Raw genomic sequence first — 20,867 nt, forward strand, 5'->3', positions numbered from 1 at the left:
TACTTGATGAACTCTAACATTACCTTTTTTTGGTGACAGAGTCTTGCTTTGTTGCTCAGGCTGGAGTTCAGTGCATGATCTTGGCTCACTGCAACCTCTGTCTCCTGGGTCAAGTGATTCTTATGCCTCGGCCTCCCCAGTGGCTGGGATTATAGGCGTGCACCAGCACACCTGGTTAATTTTTGTGTTTTTAGTAGAGACAGGGTTTCGCCATGTTGCCCAGGCTGGTCTTGAACTGCTGGCCTCAAGCGATCCACCTGCCTTGGCCTCCCAAAGTGCTGGGATTACAGGTGTGAGCCACTGCACCTGGCCCATTTTTGTAGCTTTTTCTGATATTCCCAGGCTGAGTTGTCTGTTTTGTGTTCCTATAGTACTTTGCGTATACTTTTGTATATCCCTGATGACTGCATTATGATTTTATTTACTTGCATGTCTTGCATTAGAAAGAGAGAGCTTTAAGCCAGATACACGCTCAGCTTAGTAGGTGCTCTATAAATAAATAAATAGTGATGGTGTTCTGAAAGAGGATCGCCAGTGAGTGTTCTCACTGCTTGTTGCCTTATTGTCTTTTGCAGCTATGTATGCCCAAAGGGCTGGCATTCAAGACCCAGGCTGATCCCAGGGAGCCCCAATTCCATGCCTTTATTATCACAAGGGAGGATGGCTCTCGGACATTTGGGTTTGCCCTCACATTTTATGAAGAGGTGACTAGCAAGCAGATCTGCAGTGCAATGCAGACCCTCTACCACATGCACAATGCTGAGTATGATGTCCTACATGCTCCCCCTGCTGATGGCAGAGACCAGAGCAGCATGGAGGATGGTGAAGACACTCCTGTGACCAAACTGCAGCGCTTCAACTCCTATGACATTAGCCGGGACACTCTCTATGTCTCTAAGTGCATCTGCCTCATCACACCCATGTCTTTCATGAAGGCATGTCGGAGCGTGCTGGAGCAACTCCACCAGGCAGTCACTTCACCTCAGCCCCCTCCACTGCCCCTTGAGAGCTACATATACAACGTACTCTACGAGGTGCCACTCCCACCTCCTGGCCGGTCCTTGAAGTTTTCTGGGGTCTATGGGCCAATAATCTGCCAGAGACCAAGTACCAATGAGCTTCCCCTATTTGACTTTCCTGTCAAAGAGGTTTTTGAACTGCTCGGGGTGGAGAATGTGTTTCAGCTTTTTACTTGTGCCCTTCTGGAGTTTCAAATCCTGCTCTACTCACAGCGTAAGTCAGTGCTTACTAGAGCCTTCTGCCTGCCTCAGGCTTCCTTGCTTTCCATGTTCAGATACAGTGGGGCTGACTGTAAAGGTTAAGAGCTATTACAGGCCGGATGCGGTGGCTCACGCCTGTAATCCCAGCACTTTGGGAGGCCGAAGCGGGCGGATCACGAGGTCAGGAGATCGAGACCATCCTGGTTAACACGGTGAAACCCCGTCTCTACTAAAAATACAAAAAATTAGCCGGGCGAGGTGGCGGGCGCCTGTAGTCTCAGCTACTCGGGAGGCTGAGGCAGGAGAATGGCGTGAACCCCAGGGGGCAGAGCCTGCAGTGAGCCGAGATCGCGCCATTGCACTCCAGCCTGGGTGACAGTGAGACTCCGTCTCAAAAAAAAAAAAAAAAGAGCTATTACAGTTTGAGCAAAACCCAGATCTTTTGCAGGTAGGTGGTGGATGGCAAATTGATAGACATGAGAGGGCCAGTATTTCTGATTAACTATCTTCATGGCCTTTTGCTGGGCATTCCAGTCTTGTAGGGGAACACTGCTTCCTATGTCCCTTCTGATTGAAGTGAAAAGAGGGGTGGGTAGGAGGTGATGGTCACAGGAAGCTGACTTTCCATCAATTCTGTTCTGTCATTCTGCAGAGTTATTTCTGCCTCTTAGCCTAGTAAAATTGAAGATTCACAAAGGATAATCCTTTATATATTGAGAAAATGTGGATGTGTTGCTTCTTTTTGTTGTTTGCTTAACTGAATTGTTTTTATAAATGCAAGGTGGAGTGTAAGCAGCATATTTGGACAAAATAGTAAAGTGGATTAGAAAGAAACAGATGCTTACTTAATGAGCCAGGCTAGTAACATGAAATTCATTCATTCAGTACATATTTACTGAGAGTGCACTATGTGCCAGGCGTTGTTTCAAGGGTAGTGGTGGACAAGACAGAAAAATTATTGCTATAGTGGAACTTAAATTTTAGTGGGAGAAGAGAGGTGATTAAATAAATACATAAAATATATAGTTTGTAAGGTACTTAATAAGGGTTATAAAGAAAAATAAAACAGGGAAAGAGATAGTATTTGGGGAAGAGGAGTTCCAGTTTATAATAGGGTGGTTGGGTAGGCATCCCTGAGTGACCTGTTAATATCTGTAGGGAAAGTATTCCAGGCAAAGGGCACAGGAAGTATAAACGGTTTAAAACAAGAATGTGCTTCATGTATTCAAGAACCAGAAGCTGGGTGGATGAAATGGAGTGAATAAGCAGGAGTATAGTAGGAGATGGTGTTAGAGACTTAACTGGAGGCCAGATTGTATAGAATCTTGTAGGCCATTGTAAGGACTTTGGCTTTTACTCTTAGATGGCTCTTAGATAGCCATCAGAGTTGTCAATTTTTTTTTTACTTTTTATTTTAAAATAATTTCTAGCTTACGGAAGAGTTGCAAGGAGTGTTCAAAGGACTCTTGTATACCCTATCCCAAATTCACCAATTGTTAACATTTTGCCACATTTACTTTATTACGATCTCTGTGTGTGAACATAACTGAACCATTGAGAGTTATAGTGACTCCTAAATTCTCCTGTGTTTATTTCCTAAGAATAAAAACATTCTCTTAAATATCACTGATCAAATTCAGAAAACTTAACATTGAGACAATACTATATTAAAGTTTCTCTAGTACCCGATAATGTCTGTTATGATAATTTTAAAAAATTCCTTATTCAGGATCTAGTGCCGTATCATGCATTGCTTTTAGTTGTTTCTCAGCCTCTGTCTTTCATGACATAGACATTTTTGAAGAGTACAAGCAAGTTATTTTATAGACTGTCCCTTAATTTGGTTTTGTCTGATGTTTTCATGATTAGATTCAGATTATAAATTTTTGCCTAAAATACCATAGAAGTGATGTTATGCTTCTCTCAGTGCATTATATTAGGAGGCATATACTGTCAGTTTTCATGATTACAGGAGGCAGGCATATGATGTCATTTTGTCTCATTTTTGGTGATACTAATCTGTTCACTTGGTTAAGATGGTGTCTGTGATTTCTTAACTGGAAAGTTATAATTTTTCCCTTGGTAATTAACATGTAAGTCGTGGGGAGATATTTTGAAACTAATTATTCTGTTCTTCTTTAAAGTTTTGCATAACCATTTTTTTTTTAGTTTTTATTTTTTGTATTTGCAGTTTATGGATGCCTAATAGTTTAGCATCTATTGATGATTCTGTTCTGAATCAGTTATTTCAAGGATGGTAGCAAAAAGGTGATTTTCTTTTTCTTTTCTTTTTCCTTTTGAGACAGGATCTCACTCTGCTGCCCAGGCTGGAGTTAAGTGGTGCCATCATGGCTCACTGTAGCCTCGTCCTCCCATGCTCAAGTGATCCTCCCACCTCAGCTTCCTGTGTAGCTGGAACTACAGGCACGCACCACCATGCCTGGCTAATTTTTTATTTTTTTTAGACATGGGGTCTCACTGCATTGCCCAGGCTGGTCTCAAACTCCTGGGCTGAACCTTCTGCCTGGTTTCCCAAAGTGCTGGGATTATAGGCGCCACTGTACCCAGCCTTAAAATTTCTTTTTTTTTAAAGAAATAGAGTCTTATTCTATCGCCAGGCTAGAGTGTAGTGGCACAATAATGGCTCACTGCAGTCTTGATATCCTGGGCTCAAGTGATCTTCCCGTCTCAGCCGCCTGAGTAGCTGGGACTACAGGTGCCCACCACCATGCCTGACTAATAAAAAAAAAAATTTTTTTTTTTTTGTAGAACTAGGGTCTTGCTTTATTGCCCAGGCTGGCAAAATAGTGGTTTTTAAACTTTATCTGTATTAATTGGCATTATACCATAATGAAGAATGTTTCTTTCTCCTTTGTTTATTATTGTGTGGATTCATAGATTTTTATTTTACTCAGGTTATAATTCACTGTAATTATTTATTTTGATGCTCAAATTTCCCAGATTTGGTCCACGGGCAAAGGAATGGACCTCCACAATGGCAGGGCTTTTGCCTTTTGCTCATTGATGGATTCCAGGCACTAAAACTGTGGCTGGTATATAAGGGTGCTCAATAAATGTTGTTAAATGAATGAATAACTTAGGCATTTAACAGGATCACTCTGGCCATTATATTAAGAGTATATCCCCAAAGGGAGAATGGAAGAAAGCAAAGAGTTCCGTTAAGAGGTAATTTGTAATAATCCAGGTGAGAGGTGATGTCGGTTAGAACTAAGGAGGTAACAGTGAAGTAGTGTGAAATGGTTGGGTTCTTGATATAGTTTGAAGGTAAAGTAATGGAAACTATGTTGAACTGAAGAGTGCATATCTCATATAAAGTGGATAGCCACTAATTAGCTCCAGTTAATTCCTTGTGGGTATACTGGCCTGATGTTACTAAATATTCCAATAATTCATGAGGACCCAGATTTTTTACATGAAATCTCTGATTTTTATTTTTTTATTTATTTTTTATTTTATTTTTTTATTATTAATTTTTTTGCACACAAAACAATAAACATTTTCTAAAAATACATACAAACAAAAAGATGCATATCAAACATATTAGGAAGGTTGCACATGGGAAGATGGGGAATAGAAATGGGGGGTGGGAATTAAAGAAAATAAATGAGAGAGGGACTTTGTATGGATCAATGATAATAACTCAATCCTCTATTTGACAAAGAAGAAGGAGAAGGAAGAGGAAGAAAAAGAAAGTGGGATAAAGGATCAGAAAGGGAGGAAAATAGAAAAAATTAGAGTATGACTCCAGGGTAGACCTGTTTTGTTGTCACTGGGTTGGTTGGTTGGTCTGTCTGTTGTATTTTTCATGTTTCGCCATGTTGGCCAGGCTGGTGTTGAACTCCTAGCCTCAAGTGATCAACCCGCCTCGGCCTCCCAGAGTGCTGGGACCACAGGCGTGAGCCACCACGTCCAGCCCCCCACATTGCGTCTGGCCTCCGTGGTAGACCTCCCAGACGGGGCGGCCGGGCAGAGGTGCTCCTCACATCCCAGATGGGGCGGCCGGGCAGAGACGCTCCTCACTTCCTAGAAGGGGTGGCGGCCCGGCAGAGGCGCTCCTCGCTTCCCCGATGGGGCGGCCGGGCAGAGGCGCTCCTCACTTCCCGGACGGGGCAGCCGGGCAGAGGCTCTCCTCACTTCCCAGATGATGGGCGGCCAGGCAGAGGCGCCCCCCACTTCCCAGACGGGGCAGCCAGGCAGAGACGCTCCTCACTTCCCAGACGGGGCGGCCGGGCAGAGGCGCTCCTCACTTCCCAGAAGGGGCGGCCGGGCAGAGGCGCTCCTCACTTCCCAGAAGGGGCGGCCGGGCAGAGGCGCTCCTCACTTCCCCGACGGGGCGGCCGGGCAGAGGCGCTCCTCACTTCCCCGACGGGGCGGCCGGGCAGAGGCGCTCCCTTCCCTGACGGGGTGGCCGGGCAGAGGTGCTCCTCACTTCCCAGATGGGGCGGCCAGGCAGAGATGCTCACTTCTTCCCTGACGGGGCGGCAGGGCAGAGGCGCTTCTCACTTCCCAGACGGGGCGGCTGGGCAGAGACGCTCCTCACTTCTTCCCAGACGGGGCGGCCGGGCAGAGGCGCCCCTCACTTCCCAGACGGGGCGGCCAGGCAGAGGCGCTTCTCACTTCCCAGACGGGGCGGCCGGGCAGAGGCGCTTCTCACTTCCCAGACGGGGCGGCCGGGCAGAGGCGCTCACTTCTTCCCAGACGGGGCGGCCGGGCAGAGGCGCTCCTCACTTCTTCCCAGACGGGGCGGCCGGGCAGAGGCGCCCGTCACTTCTTCCCAGACGGGGCGGCCGGGCAGGGGCGCCCCTCACTTCTTCCCAGACGGGGCGGCCGGGCAGGGGCGCCCCTCACTTCTTCCCAGACGGGGCAGCCAGGCAGAGGCGCTCCTCACTTCCCCGACGGGGCGGCCGGGCAGAGGCACTCCTCACTTCCCTGACGGGGCGGCCGGGCAGAGGTGCTCCTCACTTCTCAGACGGGGCGGCCGGGCAGAGGTGCTCCTCATTTCTTCCTTGACGGGGCGGCCGGGCAGAGGTGCTCCTCACTTCTTCCCTGACGGGGCGGCCGGGCAGAGGCGCTTCTCACTTCCCAGATGGGGCGGCCGGGCAGAGACGCTCCTCAACTCCCAGACGGGGCGGCCGGGCAGAGGCGCCCCTCACTTCTTCCCAGACGGGGCGGCCGGACAGAGGCGCCCCTCACTTCTTCCCAGACAGGGCGGCCGGGCAGAGGTGCCCCTCACTTCTTCCTAGACAGGGCGGCCGGGCAGAGGCGCTTCTCACTTCCCAGACGGGGCGGCCGGGCAGAGACGCATCTCAACTCCCAGACGGGGCGGCCGGGCAGAGGCACCCCTCACTTCTTCCCAGATGGGGCAGCCGGGCAGAGGCGCTCCTCACTTCTTCCCAGACGGGGCGGCCGGGCAGAGGAGCTCCTCACATCCCAGACGGGGCGGCCGGGCAGAGGCACTCCTCACTTCCCAAACGGGGCGGCCGGGCAGAGGCGCCCCTCACTTCCCAGACGGGGCGGCCGGGCAGAGGCGCCCCTCACTTCCCAGACGGGGTGGCCGGGCAGAGGCGCCCCTCACTTCTGCCCAGACGGGGCGGTGGGGCAGAGGCGCCCCTCACTTCTTCCCAGACGGGGCGGCCGGGCAGAGGCGCCCCTCACTTCTTCCCAGACGGGGAGGCTGGGCAGAGGCGCCCCTCACTTCTTCCCAGATGGGGCGGCTGGGCAGAGGCGCTCCTCACTTCCCCGACGGGGCGGCCGGGCAGAGGCGCTCCTCACATCCCAGACGATGGGCGGCCAGGCAGAGACCCTCCCCACCTCCCTGACCGGGCCCCGACCGGGCAGAGGCTGCAATCCCAGCACCCTGGGAGGCCAAGGCAGGCGGCTGGGAGGCGGAGACTGCAGGGAGCCAAGACCACGCCACCGCACTCCAGCCTGGGCAACACCGAGCGTGGAGTGAGCGAGACCCCGTCTGCAGTTCCAGCACCTCGGGAGGCCAAGGCGGGCAGACCACTCAAGGTCAGGAGCTGGAAACCAGCCTGGGCAACATGGCGAAACCGCGCCTCCAGCCAAAGGAGAAAAACCAGGGAGGGGTGGTGGCGCGCGCCCGCAATCCCAGGCAGGCTGCAGGCGGAGGCAGGAGAATCACGGGAGCCGGAGGCAGGGAGTCTGCAACGAGCAGAGTACACTCCAGCCGGGCAACACAGGGAAGAAAAGAAAGAGAAAGAGAGGAAGGAAGGAAGGAGGGAGGGAGGGAGGCAGGCAGGGAGGGAGGGAAGGAAGGAAGGAAGGAAGGAGGGGCTCTGATTTTTAAATATTGGCAATAATGTTCTTTTTAAACACTGCAGGCCAAACAGAAAGCATCAGCTGGCTGAATATAGTTCCTGAGGCTTCACTTTGCAACTTCTAGTTTAAGATACGAAGTTACAGCCTCCTGTCTCTGTGTGAAATATAGACTTGGACAAATCATATTGCTTTCCTAGCTGTTTCTAGGCTGGAGCTTCATAAAAATACTTTGAAATGGATACTTAGTTGAATAGGGAGGAACTTGTCTGGTTTAGAACAGAACAGAGAGTAGGAAACCAAACTATATAGAGTGTTAGAAGATGCAGTAGGCTTTTAGGCAGTGGGGGTGTTTAGAGGCAAGGAAAGGAGGATTGAAACAAATATGATGAACACAATGGAAAAATAGCATTCTTCCATCTGAGTTTCTTCTGTATTTCCTAGAATATGGGTTCTTGTATCCATAATAAGAATTTTAAGAGGTTTGAATGTAATTGAGATGGTTAGTATGTAGAATTGAATTTAACTTAGGACCTAAAGTCATGCTCAGCATGGACAAGAGAAAGCTTTTTTCAAAAATCCCTGGATATTGCTGAGCCTGGCTGAGGTCACAGTGGAGTGGATTACTTTTCACTGGATGTAAATTATGCTTTTTGTTGTTAATAGAGTGCTTTCAACAATTTAGGTTGGTTTTCTTGAAGTAGTTTTTATTAATGATCCAAAGACATCTTCCTTGTATGGATAAAAATCACTCTGGCCAAAAACAAGCTATCACCACTGCAGTTGATTTTGCCTGCTGCATGTCCTGCCCTCTGAATAGAAAAGAGGTGTTACTTAGGGAAAAGGAATGCAGGCTGAATTGTAAGATTCTGAAAGTGTAACCCTTTGGAACGCTGAATTGGCAGTTTTAAGCAGTGTTTTCTTTTTGGTATAGGTCATTTTCTTTACTTCTAGATAATATTTATTCTTTAGTCCATATAGAATTAGTGTTTTTTTAATAGCATAATTTTTAATTGGTTGTTTAAAAATTATTATTACTTTTTTTGAAACAGGGTCTCATTCTGTCACCTACACTAGAGTGCAGTGGCACAGTCATGACTCACTGCAGCCTTGACCTCCCCAGACTTAGATGATCCTCCCACCTCAGCCTCCTGGGTAGCTGGGACTACAGGCATATACTGCCATGTCTGGCTAGTTTTTGTATTTTTTGTAGAGATGAGGTTTTGCCATGTTGCCCAGGCTGATCTTGAACTCTGGGCTTAAGGAATCTGCTTTCCTTGGCCTCCCAAAGTGCTGGGATTACAGGCATGAGCCACTGCACCCGGACTTATTTAAAAATTATATGCAGAACAGAAGCTCTTTATCTGAAGTGGCCTGGTAGAGTAGTTGATTGGAAACCAAAAAAGTCAATTAAGTCACAGAATCCTAAAAATGATATGTACAATTAATTTCATTGTTAAACTATTTATTATTTATTATTATTTTTGAGGCAGAGTTTGCTCTTGTCTCCTAGGCTAGAATGCAGTGGCACGATCTCGGCTCATTACAACCTCCGCCTCCTGGGATCAAGTGATTTTCCTGCCTCAGCCTCCCGAGTAGCTAGGACACCATGCCTGGCTAATTTTTGTATTTTTAGTAGAGATGAGGTTTCACCATGTTGGCTGGGCTGGTCTCGAACTCCTGATCTCAGGTGATCCACCAGCCTCAGCCTCCCAAAGTGCTGGGATTACAGGAGTGAGCCACCGCACCCGGCCTAAATTATTTAACTTAAAACATATAACCGTATAGTCACTAATCTTTGATGAAGGGTCCAGGCATTTCTCATGATTATGAATTCACAAATCAGATATCTGCACTTCCTGCATAAACCACACCCATAATACATTGACTAGATTTCCTAGTTACTTTACTTTTTTTTTTTTTTGAGGTGGAGTCTTGCTCTGTTGCCAGGCTGGAGTGCAGTGGCGCAATCTCGGCTCACTGCAACCTCCGCCTCCCGAGTTCAAGCAATTCTGCCTCAGCCTCCTGAGTAGCTGGGACTACAGGCGTGCACCACCATGCCCATCTAATTTTTGTATCTTTTGTAGAGATGAGGTTTCACCATGTTGGCCAGGATGGTCTCAATTTCTTGACCTCGTGATCTGCCTGCTGGCCAGGATGGTCTCGATTTCTTGACCTCGTGATCCGCCTGCCTTGGCCTCCCAAAGTGCTGGGATTACAGGTGTGAGCCACCGCGCCCAGCCCTGGTTACTTTTTTTTTTTTTTTAAAGTGGAGTGATAACTTAAAGAACCTTGCAAAAGAACATGAGCAGAGACTACTTCTAGATTTTTGTAGTGTTCCCTAGTTTTTTATTCTTAATTGCTTCATGGTATGCCTAATTCAATTACAGTGTTTTTTTAATGACTTTGTGTTACTGAATCTTTTAAAAACATTTAATTTTGTTTCCAGAGAAACAGGTATTCTTTCTTTTTGCCCTCAGATTTTACCATTTATTTACACAATATTTGGTTACGTTATATAATCCAGTAGTAAGTTCAACTAGCACAGGTTTGGGAACAAATGAGTGGGAGCAATGTATGCTTTACTCAGAGTGGGGAAAATCAATCGGTAAAGTAAGTTGGCTAAGTGGAGGTTGGTAAGAAATCTTCAATGATATTTCACTATCTAAAGTAGTCTTTTACTGTAAAAATAATGATTGCTTAAGGCATATAATTAAAACAACTCCAAAGGGAATCAAATATTTTCCTCTCTTTTCTTCATATAGTAGCTGGATATCAAATTTTTTGTGTATCCTTAATGAAAATAATAGTTTTTAAAAACAAATAAATAATATGTGCACAAATAATGCAGAGAAAGTTGAAAGTTCTCTCCAACTCCCTTTTTTTTAAGATGGGGTCTCGCTCTGTCGCCCAGGCTGGAGTGCAGTGGCGCGATCTCAGCCCCCTATAGCCTCCACCTCCCAGGTTCAAGCAGTTCTTGTGCCTCAGCCTCCCGAGTAGCTGGGACTACAGGTGAGTGCCACCACACCTGGCTAATTTTTGTGTTTTTAGCAGAGATGGGATTTGCCATGTTGGCCAGCCTGGTCTCAAACTCCTGACCTCAAGTGAACTGGCCACCTTGGCCTCCCAAAGTGTTGGGATTACAGGTGTGAGCCGCTGCACTCAGCCCCTTTTTCTTTGATCTAGTATCCTATCCCTGAGAAGTAACCTCTTAATTTTTAAAAATTCCCTCTTTTCCAGTATTTTTAATAATACACTATATATATATATATATATATATATTTTGAGATGGAGTTTCACTCTGTTGCCCAGAGTTGGAGTGCAGTGTCGTGATCTTGGCTCACTGCAACCTCTGCCTCCCGGGTTCAAACGATTCTTCTGCCTCAGCCTCCCTAGTAGCTGGGATTACAGGCTCGTGCCACCACACCCAGCTAATTTTTGTGTTTTTAGTAGAGACAGGGTTTTGCTATGCTTGCCAGGTTGGTCTTGAACTCCTGACTTCAAGCGATCCACCTACCTTGGCCTGCCAAGGTGCTGGGATGACAGGCATGAGCCACCACGCCTGGCCTAATGTACTATTTTTTATGTTAGGTGTTGAATATACATGTATTAATTTTAATATTCTTTAAATTATACATATACACTATGAAATCTGTATGGTATATTAAAATAAAACTTGAGGCCAGGTGTGGTGGCTCACGCCTGTAATCCCAGCACTTTGGGAGGCCGAGGAGGAGAGATCACTTGAGATCAGAAGCTTAAGACCAGCCTGACCAACATGATAAAACCCCATCTCTACTAAAAATACAAAAATTAGCTGGGCGTGGTGGTACACACTTGTAATCTCAGCTACTCAAGAGGCTGAGGCACGAGAATCACTTGAACCGAGGAGGCAGAGGTTGCAGTGAGCAGAGATCACACCACTGCACTCTAGCCTGGGCGACAGAGCAAGACCCTGTCTCCAATAAAATAATAAATAAATACAATAAAACTTGAAAAAAAGGCATTTCAAGAGTGTAAAATGAAGGGTAGAAATTTACAGCATTAGAAGAGTGTACAGCGAAGTGTGCGACTTCTACCTCTGCACCCTGGTTCTCCTTCAGGGAGGTTACCACTGTTTTCTGCTTACTTGTAGATATAGCCGTGTATATACTATATATATACTTTTTAAAAAGAACACAAATGGGAGCATACTAATCATTGTTTTGCAACTTCCCAGGATAGTTTATAATTGTTCGTAAATACATAGGAGCTGCCCTGTAGTTTGTTTAGAGGGGGCTTATTTATAGAGTGATTCCAAATCTGATGTCTTTATCTGCACATACAAGTCATAAAAATGGGCCGGGCACGGTGGCTCACACCTGTAATCCCAGCAGTTTGGGAGGCCGAGGTGGGTGGATCATTTGAGGTCAGGAGTTCGAGACCACCCTTGCCAACATAATGAAACTCCTTCTTTACTAAAAATACAAAAATTATCCAGGCGTGGTGGCTTGTGCCTATAATCCCAGCTACTGGGGAGGCTGAGGCAAGAGAATCGCTTGAACCTGGGAAGCATAGGTTGCAGTGAGCCGAGATTGCGCCACTGCACTCCAACCTGGGCTACAGAGCGAGACTTTGTCTCAAAAAACAAAAAAAGTGCTGGGATTACAGGTTTGAGCCATTACACCCGGTTTAAAAGACATCCCTTTTTTTGTTGTTTTTTGAGACAATCTCACTTAAAAGATATTAATGCCCAGTAGATTCCAAGGGTTTTAGGAGCTGTGTGTTTCAGGAACCAGGGAAAAGACCAAATATATATATATTTATTACACTAGTAAAGTTATCTACAGGTTATGCTCTTCTTTGATTAGCTAGGAGCAAGGTGATAGGCAACTTTCAAAGCTTTATTAGTGAGCAAATGTAGGATGTTTTGCTAAACTTCTACCTTAATACTTTTCAGCTTCTGTTCCCTTTGTACTGAGACTTCCTCATTTCCTAGAAAGTTTTTTGTTACTTAGAACTACTTTATGAACCAAGCTGTGATTTAAATGGTGGAATGGGTTTTTAGTGCATAACATCATTTTAATTCCTATGACAGCTCATTTGAAACCAGCCATTCCAGAAGGATTTTACTCATGATTTAAAAATGTATATTTCTGCTTTGTCCTTAAATGCCTGAAACCATCATATCATTTGTGAATAGTAATTTGTAAAATTTAAGTTTTAGGCCAGGCGCAGTGGCTCATGCCTGTAATCCCAGCACTTTGGGAGGCTGAGGCAGGCGGATCACCTGAGGTCGGGAGTTTGCAACCAGCCTGACATGGAGAAACCCTGTCTCTACTAAAAAATACAAAATTAGCTGGGGTGGTGGCACATGCCTGTAATCCCAGCTACTCAGGAGGCTGAGGCAGGAGAATCGCTTAAACCCCAGAGGCAGAGGTTGTGGAGCCGAGATCGCGCCATTGCACTCCAGCCTGGGCAACAACAGTGAAACTCCATCAAAAAAAAAAAAAAAAAAGGTTTTAACTAATCAATTTTATTGTCTGTACCCATGTATTTATTAGTCATTTAAAAAAAAAAAGGCTGGCTGGGTGCGGTGGTTCACACCTGTAATCCCAGCACTTTGGGAGGCCGAGGAGGGTGGATCACAAGGTCAGGAGTTCGAGACCAGCCTGGCCAAGATGGTGAAACCTCGTCTGTACCAAAAATACAAAATTAGCCAGGTGTGGTGGTGGGCACTCGGGAGGCTGAGGCAGGAGAATCACTTGAACTCGGGAGGCGGAGGTTGCAGTGAGCTGAGATGGCGCCACTGCACTCTTGCCTGGGCAACAGAGCAAGACCCCATCTGAAAAAAAAAAAAAGGCCTAGAAATTACATTCTGAAGAGAAGCCAAATATTGATCACGAGCCTTCCCTTTAGGCTGTGATCTCTGACCTATAACAAGAGTTTTGAGTCACTAAAGTCAATCCTCTGGGTCTTTCAAGTTCTAGGGAAGCCTTTTTTTTTTTTTTTTTTTTTTTTTTTTTTTTTTTAAGAAGGACTCTAGCTCTGTCACTTAGGCTGGCGTGTGCAGCTGTGCAGTCTCGGCTCACTGCAACCTCTGCCTCCCAGTTTCAAGCAATTCTTACGTCTCAGCCTCCCGAGTAGCTGGGATTACAGGCGCATGCCACCACGCCCAGCTAATTTTTGTATTTTTAGTAGAGACGGGGTTTCACCGTGTTGGTTGGCCAGTCTGGTCTCGAACTCCTGACCTCAGGTGATTCACCTGCCTCGGCCTCCCAAAGTGCTGGGATTACAGGCGTGAGCCACCATGCCCAGCCTCTAGGGAAGCTTTTTATTGAAACGTTAAAACAACATTTTTATGCTGTTCTCATTCAGGAAAGGTTGCCAGGTGTAGGGCAGACTTGGCTAGTGTGGAAAACCAGCTTCTGCATGCTTGGTGGTTCTTTGTGCTTGACTTTGCAGGCAAAGCTCACATAAGCTCCTTATAGGATGTTCTGCAGATGTATCTTAGTGAGAACTGAGCCTGTTTTTGCTTCCATGCTGAATGGAGACCCAGAACCACTGTCTTTCATTTTGTTCAGTTCTCCTACCCCCTTTCTTAAGAGGATCTGCTTAACATTCTGTGGTAGTATTTGGAGCAAGATGTCATTAATTATTTTTGTTGTATTTCCATATTAGATTTTATTATGAGCAAGGACCTGTGTGTGTAGGTTTATTTCAATTTGTGGTCCACAAGGGTCTCTTGGTTGTCTCTCGGACACCCTCAAGGGAATCACATTGAGCATACCCTTGCTGAAGTTTATCGTGATCGTTTCTAAATAAGAAATTGTATTGAAAGTTTTAACTTACTGTTTGGAAAGCAAGTGCCTTGTTTTTGACTGATTTGTGTGTGTGCTTTTTTTGTTGTTGTTGACCCAGATTACCAGAGACTGATGACTGTGGCGGAGACGATTACAGCTCTCATGTTTCCTTTCCAGTGGCAGCATGTCTATGTCCCTATTCTCCCGGCTTCTCTCCTGCATTTCTTAGATGCTCCTGTTCCATACCTGATGGGTTTGCATTCCAATGGCCTGGATGACCGGTCAAAGCTGGAGCTGCCTCAAGAGGTGAGATCTTGAGTGTTGGTGCCTCTGGCCCCAATCCAGGATTGGAGAGAGAAGGGCTTTGGGATGAACCCAGCATGCATGATGTTACCAAGTTTATTTTCTTTTATTTTGGTGAGTATGAATAACTTTTCAGGAAAAGAGTAAAAACAATGAACGTTTAGTTCAATTTATATCATCCCAGAGACACTTATTATCTTTATCAACTGACATACGTACATTGTAATTTCTGTATTTATGCTATTGTTTTTGTTTTATTTTGCTTTTTAAGAGACAAGGTCTTGCTGTGTTACCCAGGCTGGGTGCAGTAGCATGATCGTAGCTTACTGTAGCCTTGAACTCCTGGGCTCAAGTGAGCCTCCTGACTCAGCCTTCTGAGTAGTTGGGACTAAAGGAGTGTGCCATGACGCCCAGCTAAGTGTTTTTTTATGTTTTTTAGCTGCAGGGTCTCACCATGTTGCCCAGGTTGGTCTCGAACTCCTGGGCTCAAGTAATCCTCCTGCCTTGGCTTCCCAAAGTGTTGGGATTATAGGCATGAGCCACTGTGCCTGGCTAAGAAAAGAATTGATTTAAAAATATGTATTTCCTCAAAAAATTGGCTGGGCGAGGTGGCGGGCGCCTGTAGTCCCAGCTACTCGGGAGGCTGAGGCAGGAGAATGGCGTGAACCTGGGAGGCGGAGCTTGCAGTGAGCCGAGATTGCGCCACTGCACTCCAGCCTGGGCGACAGAGCGAGACTCTGTCTCAAAAAAAAAAAAAAAAAAAAAAAAAAAAAAAAAAAAAAATATGTATTTCCTATTCCATTCTGAAGTAGATTTAAAGCATGATTATAAATAAGATTGTTTTATTTTTAATTTTTTTAGAATTACCAGCAGAACTGGTATGTTACTTTGTGGCTGTTGTGAAGCTACCTGCAGGGAAGTGCTTTCCTACTTTGAATTTCTTAGTCATTAGAAAGGCCTGGGAAGAAGACTTTGGAGTATACATACACTGGTGTCACCATGACTCTTTATTTCCTCCCTACACCACCATTTTTTGGAGGGTAGAGATTTTTTTTTTGTTTTTTGGACGAAGTCTCGCACTGTCACCCAGGCTGGAGTGCAGTGGCTCATTCTTGGCTCACTGCAACCTCCGCCTTCCAGGTTCAAGTGATTCTCCTGCTTCAGCCTCCCAAGTAGCTGGGATTACAGGCGCCCACCACCACGCCTGGCTAATTTTTTGTATTTTTAGTAGAGACGGGGTTTCACTATGTTGGCCAGGCTGGTCTCGAACGCCTGACCTCATGATCCACCCACCTCGGCCTCCCAAGGTGCTGGGATTATAGGCGTGAGCTACTGCACCCGGCCGGGAGTAGAGATTTTTGTATATAAGTGAGGAATATAAGTGAGGGGCCCCAAGAAGAGAGCATTCTCATGGAACTGGATCTGGGCAGCACTGTGTCATTGGTCATGACTGGGCAGCATCTTTGATGAATACCCTGATAATTAGACCATGTCTGTGATATTTAAATCATAGTCAAATGCATCTCTTTGCTCTTTTCTCTCTTCTTTAGTTTTAGAATCAAAATGTCTTCCTTGTCTTCTTTGTAGCTTCTTCCATTTCTGCCCTTTTTCTTCTTTGACTTTATAGAGCATTGTGCTCTTTGGGGTGGAACAAGATTAATTAAGGAAAAAAAGATCTAAATGATGGATAAAATCATTCAGTTGAGATAATATTGGGGTTTTTTGTATACTTGCTTACTGTATACCTGAAGAGTGGACTGGAGAAAGAAGGGCTTTTTGTTGTTTGCTTTAAACAAATGTCTATTTAATATTGATACAACTTAGTCAACCTAATTATAATTCTGTAAAGTCACAAAAAGAACAATAACAAAAAATTGTTGAAGGTGGAAGGCCAAAGAGGTGAGCTATGTGCATAATTTAATAAATAGGCCACTAAGCAAGAAGCCAGATTTCTCAGTTTTATTTTCCTCTTTGGCATCAGCTTTCTTTATACTTGGGCAAATTCTGATCCTTCTAGGATTTTTCAACGTTGTCCCCTATGTGCTTCATGTATACGGCTATACAAAGGGACCTCTGAGGGATCAACAGGTTTCTTAATGGGACTGTTTAAGAAACTGTGGGTTGTTTAAGAAACCCAAAAGTTGGCCGGGTGTGGTGGCTCATGCCTGTAATCCCATCACTTTGGGAGGCCAAGGCGGGTGGATCACCTGAGGTCAGGAGTTCGAGACCAGTCTGGTCAATATAGTGAAACTCCATCTCTACTAAAAATACAAAAATATTAGCCAGGCACGGTGGTGCACGCCTGTAGTCCCAGGTACTTGGGAGGCTGAGGCAGGAGAATTGTTGAACCCCGGAGCCAGAGGCTGCAGTGAGCTGAGATCACGCCACTGCACTCCAGCCTGGGTGGATCGTGCCACTGCACTCCAGCCTGGGTGACAGTGTGAGACTCCACCTCAAAAAAAAAACAAAAAAGAAACCCAAAAGTTCTCTCTATTCTGGGCTATTGGAGCCTCCATGTTGCTGTATTCCCCATCCCTGCTGCAAACTTTGCATCTGAGCTTCTGGCCTCCCCTGTAGTCTGCTTGGGAAGGAGTGGTGACAGTGGAACAGTAGAATTACCTGTGTGTGCTTCATAAGTGGTTCTTGGGTTTCAGAGTCCTAGTTTATCCACACTTTTCTTCTGAAGGTCACACATTTGTGGGAGCAGTTATATAGCTGGATATTTTCTACCTGGATTTTTTAGCAGATAAGCTCTGGGGTATCTGAGCCTGTGTAGTTTCCGTGGAAAACCTTAGACTGGGGGAAAAGAGCTGGCTTTGAAAGACAACTTTGGGGTATCTCAGAAATGACATGTTCATAGTAAAAAATGCTAACAGTACACAAAAACATAAACAATAAAATTAAAATTACCTCAAATTTTACCACCCAGAGATAACTACTTTTGATATTTTGATGCACATCTTTAAAGTATGTGGTATCTTTTAACTACAGTCTTAGAAGGAAGCTTTGGGGCAGTGTATTAGTCCATTTTTACACCGCTGATAAAGACATACCTGAGACCGGGCAGTTTACAAAAGAAAGAGGTTTAATGGACTTAGAGTTCCATGTGGCTGGGAAAGCCTCACAATCATGGTGGAAGGCAAGGAGGAGCAAGTCACATCTTACATGAATGTCAGCAGGCAAAGAGAGAGCTTGTGCAGGGAAACTCCCCCTTGTAAAACCATCAGATCTTGTGAGACTTATTTACTAGCATGAGAACAGCATGGGAAAGACCTGCCCCCATGATTCAACTACCCCCCACTGGGGCCCTACCACAACACATGGGAATTTAAGATGAGCTCTGGGTGGGGACACAGCCAAACCATATCACTCTGCCCTGGCCCCTCCCAAATCTTATGCCCTCACATTTCATAACCAATCATGCCTCCCAACAGTCCCTCAAAGTCTTATTTCAGCATTAACTCAAAAGTCCATAGTCTCATCTGAGACAAGGCAAGTCCTTTCCTTATAAGCCTGTAAAATCAAAAGCAAGTTAGTTACTTCCTAGATACAATGAGGGTACAGGCATTAGATAAATACAGCCATTCCAAATGGGAGAAATTGGCCAAAAACAAAGGGCTGCAGGCCCCATGCAAGTCTGAAATCCAGTGGTGCAGTCAAATCTTAAAGTTCCAGAATGACCTCCTTTGACTCCATGTCTCACATCCAGGTCACACTGATGCAAGGTCCCTGGCCGGGCGCAGTGGCTCACCCCTGTAATCCCAGCACTTTGGGAGGCTGAGGCAGGTGGATCACCTGAGGTCGGGAGTTCAAGACCAGCCTGATCAACATGGAGATACCCCATCTCTACTTAAAACACAAAATTGGCTGGGCATGGTGGCGCAAGACTGTTATCCCACCTACTCGAGAGGCTGAGGCAGGAGAATTGCTTGAACCTGGGAGGTGGAGGTTGCAGTGAGCCGAGATTGTGCCATTGCACTCTAGCCTGGGCAACGGTAGCGAAACTCCGTCTCAAAAAAAACCCCAAAAAAGCACCAAAAAAATCCAAACAACAGCAACAAAAAAAGAGGTGGGTTCCCATAGTCTTGGGCTGCCCCACCCCTGTGGCTTTGCAGGGTACAGCCTCCCTCTTGGCTGCTTTTATGGGCTGGCATTGAGTGTCTGCAGCTTTTCCAGGCACACGGTGCAAGCTGTCAGTGGATCTACCATTCTGGGGTCTGAAGGATGGTGGCTGTCTTCTCACAGCTCCATTAGGCAGTGTCTCAGTAGGGACTCTGTGTGGGGGTTCTGACCCTACATTTCCCTTCCGCACTACTCTAGCAGAAGTTCACCATGAGGGCACTGTCCCTGCAGCAAACTTCTCTCTGGGCATCCAGGTATTTCCATACCTCTGCAAAAATCTAGGCAGAGGTTCCCAAACCCCAATTCTTGACTTCTATGTACTTGCAGGCTCAACACCACGTGGAAGCTGCCAAGGCTTGGGGCTTGCACCCTCTGAAGCCACAGCCTGAGCTCTATGATAGCCCCTTTCAGCCACAGCTGGAGCAGCTGGGATGCAGGGCACCAAGTCCCTAGGCTGCACACAGCATGGGGACCCTGTGTCTGGCCCACAAAACCACTTTTTCCTCCTAGGCCTCCAGGCCTATAAAGGGAGGGGCTGCCGTGGAGACCTCTGATATGCCCTGGAGACATTTACCCCCATTGTCTTGGGGATTAACATTTGGCTCCTTGTTACTTATGTAAATTTCTGTAGCCAGTTTGACTTTTTTCCTCAGAAAGTGGGATTTCCTTTTCTATCGCATTGTCAGGCTGCAAATTTTCCAAACGTTTATGCTGTTTCCCTTTTAAAACTGAATGTCTTTAACAGCACCCAAGAGACCTCTTGAATGCTTTGCTGCTTAGAAATTTCTTCTGCCAGATACCCTAGATCATCTCTCTTAAGTTCAAAGTCACACAAATCTCTAGGGTAGGGGCAAAATGCCGCCAGTCCCTTCGGTAAAACACAACAAGAGTCACCTTTGCTCCAGTTCCCAGCAAGTTCTTTATCTTCATCTGAGACCACCTCAGCCTGGATTTCATTGTCCATATCATTATCAGCATTTTGGTCAAAGCCATTCAACAAGTCTCTAGGGAGTTCCAAACTTTCCCACATTTTCCTGTTTTCTCCTGGTCCCTCCAAACTGTTCCAACCTCTGCCTGATACCCAGTTTCAAAGTTGCTTATGCATTTTTGGGTATCTTTTAAGCAGCGCCCCACTCTACTGGTACCAATTAACTGTATTAGTCTTTTCTCATGCTGCTGATAAAGACATACCTGAGAGTGGGAAGAAAAAGAGGTTTAATGGACTTAACAGTTCCTTGTGGCTGGGGAAGCCTCACAATCATGGTGGAAGGCAAGGAGGAGCAAGTCATGTTTACATGGATGGCAGCAGGCAAAGAGAGAGCTTCTGCAGGGAAACTCCCCCTTATAAAACCATCAGATCTCTTGGGACTTATTCACTGTCACAAGAACAGTATGGGAAAGACCTGCCCCCATGATTCAACTATCCCCCACCGGGTCTCTCCCACAACATGTGAGAATTTAAGATGAGATTTGGGTGGGGACACAGCCAAACCATATCCGGCAGGGCTGGGGAAATTCACCTGGGACTGTGTGAGGGGGCATCATCAGGGTAGTGAAGTGGGGCAAGCTTGGTTTATAAAAAGGACTTTCTCCAGAGGGACAGAGAGTGTACATTTCCTAGCCCCCCCCGCCCCCCACCAAATCAGAATTCATCAGTTACTGCTGTCTTTGGGCATCAGAAGTCTGTAAAAAGCTCTTTGTTCCTTTTTGCACCAACACATGAGCTCAGTTGGCCCTGAGCAAGTGAAAGTGCTGAGCTGCCTTTGTGAGGCATCCTTTGTCTTAATGCTTCTCTTTGGAGCTTCGTTGTCTGAGTTCGGGAAGGAGGCATTTCATCCACAGCTATATTACAGAATTAAGCAAAGGATATTAGAGTAAAGAAAGGGGTACCATTTTTTTCTATCTTGGACCCCTCTTTCCTACTTTTCCCCCATTTTCTCAGGACACTCCTTCAATAGCTTTTTCCCAGTCATCTGTGTGTTGAACTCCTTTTCAATGAATAACATGAGGATGGACTGGAGAAACAGGCTGGCTGTTTTTTTGGTATTAGGAATTGAGCATTGGGAAAGATCATTGTGACCTTGAGCGGAAGATATTTGGAAGACTTCTTGGGATTTGGGGGATCCATGTGATCACTACCTCA

At 46.0% G+C, this 20,867-nt stretch overlaps 1 protein-coding gene across 6 annotated transcripts in view; it reads left to right on the top strand.

Annotated features, from left to right (window-relative positions):
* The window catches only part of DENND5A (DENN domain containing 5A), a 136,015-nt gene that overhangs the window by 61,492 nt on the left and 53,656 nt on the right, over nt 1–20,867 (top strand). For all 6 annotated transcript variants that reach the window (XM_055282451.2, XM_055282455.1, XM_055282453.2 and 3 more), the window contains 2 exons: nt 576–1,233; nt 14,418–14,605. In XM_055282451.2, the coding sequence (XP_055138426.1) occupies nt 576–1,233; nt 14,418–14,605 (846 nt within the window). The remainder of the gene's footprint in view (nt 1–575; nt 1,234–14,417; nt 14,606–20,867) is intronic.

This window comes from Symphalangus syndactylus, chromosome 6, assembly GCF_028878055.3.
Source record: "Symphalangus syndactylus isolate Jambi chromosome 6, NHGRI_mSymSyn1-v2.1_pri, whole genome shotgun sequence".
NCBI classification, from domain to species: Eukaryota; Metazoa; Chordata; class Mammalia; order Primates; family Hylobatidae; genus Symphalangus; species Symphalangus syndactylus.